At 31.6% G+C, this 8080-nt stretch overlaps 1 protein-coding gene across 1 annotated transcript in view; it reads left to right on the top strand.

Moving 5' to 3' along the window:
• Positions 1 to 1723: 1723 nt before the first annotated feature.
• LOC129226838 (EF-hand calcium-binding domain-containing protein 6-like) overlaps positions 1724 to 8080 on the top strand; it is a 56260-nt gene continuing 49903 nt past the window's right edge. Inside the window, exons 1-3 of the mRNA XM_054861467.1 lie at positions 1724 to 2224; positions 5119 to 5246; positions 7690 to 7809. Of these exons, the coding sequence (XP_054717442.1) occupies positions 2020 to 2224; positions 5119 to 5246; positions 7690 to 7809 (453 nt within the window). The 5' untranslated portion in view covers positions 1724 to 2019. The remainder of the gene's footprint in view (positions 2225 to 5118; positions 5247 to 7689; positions 7810 to 8080) is intronic.

Here is an 8080-nt window from a genome sequence, read left to right as displayed (position 1 = left end):
GGAGAGGTTTGTTCCCACTAGGGAATTTTTTAAAATTCATGTTGAAAATCATAATTACGTCCAGTTTTTCGTAACAGGAGAGGGAGAATGGGGTGTCCCCCAATTTTTTTTCTTCATTGAAGTCTGTTTTAAACTATCTTTGACAAAGTTGTCCCTCTCTTGGAGATTTATTGAAATTGACTGAACATAATTTTCACATGAATAAATATTACCATACAAAACGTGAACATTTCAGTGTTTCAAACAGCAAACAACCCTCAACATACTCAATGGATTTTAGTGTGCAGAAAAACTTCAAATTTTTTTTAAACCAAAGATGCAAATCCCAATGTTTTTTTAGCCATTAGTTTTCTTTAAAAACAATAGCACACAGAAGAAAGAATAAGGTATTACAAAATTTGCCAACAAACTTCTTCAGTACTGCACAGAAAAAAAAAATCATGCATTTCTAAGTTTTAGAAAAAAATTCAGACAGGTTTTTCCTGAGCACTCGGTTGTTATGAGGAAATATCACGGTCCCTTTTCGCTGCTCATAAGTAGTGATGTGCCGGATCGTTAAAAAAGTAGATCCACGGATACGGATACGGATCATTAGTGTCAAGATCCACAAATACGGATACAGAGCTCATTTTTTTTTAAAACCCAATTCAACTATCCAAGTAAAATGTGTTACGGAAGGTATTCCCATCAGAATAATGGCAGTTTCTACAAAAAATGTCAACTGCAGCAAAAATATAATCAAGACTATGATTTACTCATTAAAGAAATCTCCGTTAAAATTAAGGGAGAGTTGGAAGGAATGGGCCAGCGCTGCATTAATGATTAGATGGAATGTGAAAAATTATTTCTAGCTTGCTCGGTAGATGTAGGATACAGGAACAAGAGTGTAAAACTGCTACTGGACAGGCTAGAAATAATTTTTTTCATTTTATTTCAGCATAAATGCAGCGCTGACCCATTCTACCGAACTTACTCCGCCCGACAAAATACAAAGGCGGGAACACCTTTACAAACAGTAAATACAATAGAGAATTTAATCTCACTTTTTTGAAAGGATGCCGAGAAAAACAAAAATGAAGAATAACAGAAACCCCAAATCAATAACAAAAGCTAATATTAAATTAAAAATTAAAAAACCAAAACATATCCCAGAGAGCCGACCTCATATTAAGATGAATTTCGCGGGTCAGATTACACATTTGTGACCAAATATGAACTGACAGCAGTTAAAAATTTTAAATCATTGAACTTTTTCTCCTTATCTTCCGACTATGAAATCTCTACCAATCACGCATATAAAGGCTTAGAATTGCAATTAATATTTACTTAACAAGCTCCTACTGTATATCAGTTGGAAGTTTCAAATAAATACCAAACACAGAAAACTTCGTTCTTTCAATTAGGGCCAACATTTTTTACGTATGGGTAAATTTTTACTACACTGATTGTGAAAAACGTTAAGTCAGTTTTTAATTAATATCTCCTTTAATTAAAGCTCTACAAAAACGAGGCCAAGCTAAGAGCACTTTCGATCAAGTCACATTTTGAACGAAAAATGAAATATCAAAATCGGTTTATCTGTTTAGGAGCTACGATGCCACAAAAAGATACACTAGTACACACTTTTAAAACTTATTTCCCCTTCCTTTTTGCAACGGGGAGGGGGGATGCCAATTGGCTTCTGAAATGATACCTTAAAATTTAAATAGGGAATAAAACCTAATTTAAACGGAATTTAAGAGTCTTTTATTCAAATATTTAAAAAATTTTAGAATAGAAATGATCCGTTTAAGATCCGTCAAAAAAGTAACGAATACAGATTTTTATTTTCCCTCGGACATCCACGGATACGGATATCCGGAACATCACTACTTATAAGTGAGCTTGACGGTATTATTGAAATTTTTGCAGCGTATCTTTTCAAGTTTCACTCTGGTAGTATTATTTTGCCAAATTGAATAAAAAATGAAAATATCATTGAAATATAAATTAATATTTTTTTTTTTGGTTTAGTTTGAAATGTCATCAATAGATGAAAATGAGTTCGATTCTTCACACATTATGGATAGCCCATCGTCTGCAGACCTCCCTACAGCTATGGATTATCCAATTGAGGAACTGGAACAAGCTGACGAACTAAGTCCTTTAAGCCCCGACTCAACAGAGCCTGAAGATGTGAAAGACTCTAAAAGTTTAGAAAAGAATTCTGCATGTTCTAGAATTGGTAATTGATTTTTATAACATGATAAAATTCACATTCATTGGTTTGCCCATCTGATTATTTTTAGTTTGGATAAGTTTCTGAAAATTTAACCTTTGAGTTAGTAATTGTTTCTTTTTAAGTTATTTTTGATCAATGTTTGCTGATTAAAATCAGCTTGATTTAAAGTTCATATTGTTACTAAACTATATTAAGTAAAATGCAAACATTGAAGCACATTTTTACAGCTGGTATATTATTGAAAACAATTAACCATAAAAAGATTTTAAATAATTATTTGTAATTAAAAATAATGTCTGAATTATATTTCCAATGAGACTGACTCTCTCTGGTCCAAAAAAAAAAAAAATTTGTAAGCTTCGTGTGAGCCGGACAAAATCTGTTCGCGGGCCGTAGATTAGAGAGCCCTTGTTTAAACTATTGTTTCTAAACAAAGGTGATATTTTTCTTTTACATTGGAACCTTTGCTCTCAAAATCTACTATTATATTTATCTTATAGAGAAAAATATTAACTAATTCATAAACAAGTTACAAGAGGTTGACTTTGAATGTGACGCATGCAAATAAATTAAATTTTAAATAACAAAATTATTAAACAAAAATATAACCGTGTTATGAGTATTTTTGTATCAAATGTAAAGATTGAAAAATTTGTTTACCCCTGTTTAATTTAAATACCAAAAGAAATGGCGAAAGTTTATTAAATTTAAGGGTCTTTTTGTCCTTCATGTGACGGATGAGTGGCCCAATATCTGTTTCAACGAAAGAAATTTCCATTCCCGCTTTTTTTCCATTATGTTGCTTGAATTCTATTACAACAAATATCTCAATACAATGAACAAAATTTGTGCTTTCCTTTAAGTTAACAGGATTTCACTGAAAATCTTTTTCTTCTTTTCAAGCAGCTAAATACAGGGAAATCGTGTTACAATGAACTTCAAGGGACCACAAATTTTGTTGGCTGTAACGGGAATTTCGTTGTGACGGAATCCAAGCAATGTATCAGCAATTACATTGTAAATAAACATTTATTTTATTGAAATGGAAATTTCATTGTATTGGTACTTGTTGTAACGAGATTTCACTGCAATAATTATTTAACTAGGAATATATTTTGATAGTCAGCAATTAAGAGGGGGGAAAAATTTGTAAATTGCATGTATGTTGATAATTTTTGTTACTCTATATAACCCAAGATTGGATCCAGCTTCTGGTTTTGAAGGGGGTCGCTTCCTGGCAGGGTTGTAAGAGTTTCGGCCAGTGGTGGTTTTAACCATGGATAAAACCTCTTAAAACCGACCTGGATAAAATCAGTTTTATCCAGTTTTGGCCACTTAGATAATTATCAAATTTTAAATGAAAACCGAATAATTTATTCAAAAAAAAAAAAAAGCAAACATAATCAATCACCTTTCATTATTTATCTAAATAGTATATTTTACAGTTTGTAGAAATTACAGCATGTTTAGAAGATGAGGTTTACATGGAAAATATGCAGTAACATTAAAAAATAATAGAGTGAAACATTGTAAGCTGAATAGATAGGTTTTAATTCTCACACACGAACGTACAAAGTATTTCAAGTAATTTTGAAGAATAAATGAGAGAGAAAAAAAAAGAACTTCTTTTTTAAAACATATAGGCATATGTTAAAAACAAAACTAAAGGAGCAAGGGGGAAACACTTTTAAAAATTAAAAGGTAACACTACTGAAAAGTTACTATATTTATGTTACAAGCTGTTTTGTATTCCTTATGTCTTTTGTTTTAGTTGTGAACAATTTCAGTTATTAATTTTGAAGAAAGTTAAAATTTGCTCACTACTATTGTTATACAAATGTAAATTATTTCACTAATATTATATTTAATTAACTAAAATTGTTATGCTTAATTAAACAACTTCCAACTAACAGATTTATTAGTTGCAAAACACACATCTCTCACATACATACAAATTAGAAGTGTATTTTCACGTAATTTAGTTTTTGCCAGCTCTATGGTGGTTAAATCCAGTTTTGGCCGGTTTTAACCAGTTTTAGCCTGTGGCCTGGATAAAATCAGTTTTGTTTGACCAAAACTACAACCCTGCGTCCTGGGGGCGGGGATCCATAAGTGTCATTTTTTGGGCAAAAATAGGGTGTCTGAGGGCAATTTTTTTGAAAGATAACTCCTAAAAATGCATTTTCAGGCAATTTTTGGTCTCTTGAAGAGGAATTATGACCCCTACCCCACATTGAAAAATTGTTATTAACATGATATTTCTTCAATAACGAGTAAATTTAAAACATTAGGGGTAAATTTTGACTGTCCATTACCTATTTGCGATCCATTAAGTTAATATGCAGTTATAACTGTACTTGTCTTGACTACTGTCACTTCTCCTTGACAAACTTTTAAATATTAAATTTTAACTGTTACAAAGCGCACCATAAATCAATTTCAATGTTCAGACTTACTGCTGCATATTTAAACTTTAAGGAATCAAATTCTGAAAATCCAGGTTTTCAGAGATATTGAGCTAAAAACTGCTCTAAAAATCTCTAAAAAAAAGGCAATCTTGAGAATACTTAAATGTTACCTAAAAATTAAGCAAATTACAGTTTGTTGTTCTTTTTTCACTGTATTTTTAAAGACATTCATGCCTCGCTTGAAATTTTTCCATGTCCACTGGAGGGAGGGGGAGCACTACCCCCAGGTTGAGAGCCTGTTTTATATAAGGATTCAATTTCGCCTGTCATTCACTTTAGTGTGGTAAAAAAGCTTTTTGTGTTTTGATTTTAGTTTTAAAACAAAAGGGGAATTTCTTAGCTGCTGATGTTATTCAACTTTTAATGTTGTTCAAGTTTTCTTTCACATGTTGATCGAAACTGTAAAATTGCATTTTACTATCTTAACAGCTTCCTCTGCTAATGTATCATCAATCCCTTCATTTCCTGAGTATGATTTAAATTCCAGTTTGTTACCATTAGAAATAAGGCAGAAGTTAACAGAAATAGTTCAAACCAAAGGATCAGACTTACTACAAGTAAGCATCTTTACTATGTTAATTATTATGTTTCACAATGTTTTGGAACTCTTTTTTTATTATTTGTGTTCACTTTGACTCAGCAGAAAATCAAATGCACCAAAAACGTATTGTATTAATGTAACAAGGCATTTTTCTTGTGTGGAACATTTTATTCCAAAGATCCAGATAATTTTGATTTTCCTGATAAAAAAATTGTCCTGATTTTCAGCTTTTGTCTTGATATTTCCGATTCTTTTAGTGTTTTACTTCATTTTTATAGAGCTATACTAGACAGCTAGTGTTAGTGTAGCACCAAAACACACGTTTTGCTTCAAGAAGGCTGAATTTGTGCCATGCCAGAGTTAATTTTGGATTATGCTGAAGGTACTCCAGTAGAGCCATGATATCCTATTGACCAGTGGTGGCGATTTCCCCCCCCCCCCCCACTTTTTATGGCCTTTTTTTTTCTTTCAATTTAGGAACCATAACTAAAAATTATTAAAAAAAAAGCAGAAATGTCAAAATTTTCAGAACATAATTTTTTTTTGTTGTATTTATGAAACATTTACCACAAGCAGTAACTTTTAGTTTATGCATTCATTGTTTAAATATTAGTAAATCAATTGTTTTACTTAAACAAGCCATACTTGTTCAATGAAATTATTACCAAGTGTTTGTGACATCTCAAAATACTTTGGGGTAAAAAATGCAAGCCTAATTCATGTCTACGTATTTCTTCGGGGAACGTTATGCCGTACAAAATTCATCAATCTTAATGATCTTAGTAAAAACGTGAGTTAAGTTGTTAGATTTACATCAATTACCACTCATCTGCTCTCAAAACAGCCCAGCAAAATTTTGAACTTTTTTTCTTTCTCTTTCTTTCTTTTTTTTTTTCATATATAAATTTTGAACTTTTTTTTTTGCCGCCTCACTGTTTAGTCCCAATCGCTGCCTCTGCTATTGACAATAGCAACATTCTAAAATAAAAAAAAAAAAAAAAATTGTGGCTAAACCATATTGCACTGTAAGATGGGGAAAGACCAAAGCTGCACTGTGTAGATACTGTGGAAGAAGATTGTATTGTGCTTAAGTCAAAGAACTGGAAGAGCTTAACTACAAATAGTAGAGGTTGGAAACAGCTGATAGGAGACAACACTGTTACTTGTATGACATTTTTACGCTATTTTTTCTTTTCTAAGTTCATTTTCACTGGCTCATTTTCAAAAAAAAAAAAATCAAGCATTGGTTAATGTTGTCTTATTTTACATTGGTATTCTACTAAAACTATCAAATACACAATATAATTATTCTCAGTTTTATGATTAATTATTAATTTAATAACACTTGCAACTTGTGTGTCAGTTTGGGATTTCAGTTGTCACTCACACACATTACAAGTTTTATTACATCAATAACTAATTACAAAAAAGTGAAAATAATTATACTGTGCATGTAGTTGTTTTAGAGAAATATGTAAAATAAATGCTTGATTTTTTTTATGCTGAGTTAATGAAAAAGAACTTGGAAAATAAAAAATAGTGTAAAAATTTTAAGATGGAATCGCCCTGGTACAGAAGGGATTGTCTCACTCTTGGCTGCCACACCATGGATGATGAGGATAAAGATACTGCAGCTCAGAAAAGTCTAATCTTTCACTGTACAAGTTTTTTTTTTTTTTTTACTTTGTCTACTAACATTCAGAATTTTACTAGCAATCTCCTCCTCCCTCCAAATTAAAATCTTCAGTTCTCACTGTGAGATTTTTTAAGGAGAAAACAAAACTTTTTCTGCAGGCTTATAGTTGTATAAATGTCACTTTTTCATCTACACTTAGGTTTTTTTTTTACTCTCCAGTGTTATAATAAATACAGGATTGAGCTATTAAAACCAATATTCATTTTAGTAACTAGTCGCCAGGTTGGCTAGATAAGCTTCATTCGGCGCTTGGCTCGATATTTGCAAATTCTACAGATTTCTACTGAAAATCATCTTGCCCGAACCTGCTTTATGCCTCTTAAGCTCCATACAGGAGCAACAGTTTTCTGGCTTTTGGTGAAATTAGAGCTTTTTTTATGCTTGTATTGTAAAAATTTCCTCCTTGTTTCACTTTTTCAGGCCTCAGAGCGATCCTATATCTATAAATATAAAAATTGAAATTTATTTGTAGTGTGAGTATGTATACATTCCTTGTGAAATTCCAGTTTTTCTTAGATCTTTTTCAACTTTTGGCACAGAGGTTCTTTGATGCTCCGGAATCGTCATAGGAAGGGGGGGGGGGGTCTAATGCAAATCTAGTTTACGTCAGATCTTTGCCAAACTTGACACAGATGTCCTTGGTATTTAGGAATGCACGTAGGGCTTTCCCTCTAAAGTTTCAGCGTATATACCCCCTTATTTTTTAAATTTATGTACTACAATACTGACTAAAACTATATAGATATATTTTTTCTATTTTCAGGCATGTAAGAACTTTGATCGCAGGGCTACAAATAAAATTTCTAAGACACAACTTAGGCAGGTTCTTAGAATGTTTTGTTTCCCCATTACTGCTGCACAATTTGACTCATTATGTGAATATGTAAGTATATATTATAGTGAATTTCAAAGCAGCGACTGATTTGTTTTTAAAACCATGATATAGTTGAGGTAACATATTGATACTACATGCCCTTTCCATTAATATTTTGGTTTTGCCAAGAAACTACCATGTGATTTTTTTCATTTTTTATAAGCTGAAAAAGAAACCTAATATTTTGCAAATAATTCTAATCAAAATGGCGCTTCCAGGTAAAGCGACACATTTTTTTTAAATGTTAATTATAGGCTCCATTAAAGATGAATTAATGGTC

Source organism: Uloborus diversus, chromosome 7 (genome assembly GCF_026930045.1).
Source record: "Uloborus diversus isolate 005 chromosome 7, Udiv.v.3.1, whole genome shotgun sequence".
Taxonomy (NCBI): domain Eukaryota; kingdom Metazoa; phylum Arthropoda; class Arachnida; order Araneae; family Uloboridae; genus Uloborus; species Uloborus diversus.
Note: the sequence above shows the minus strand (reverse complement) of the source record. Positions and strands in the feature narration are given on the sequence as shown.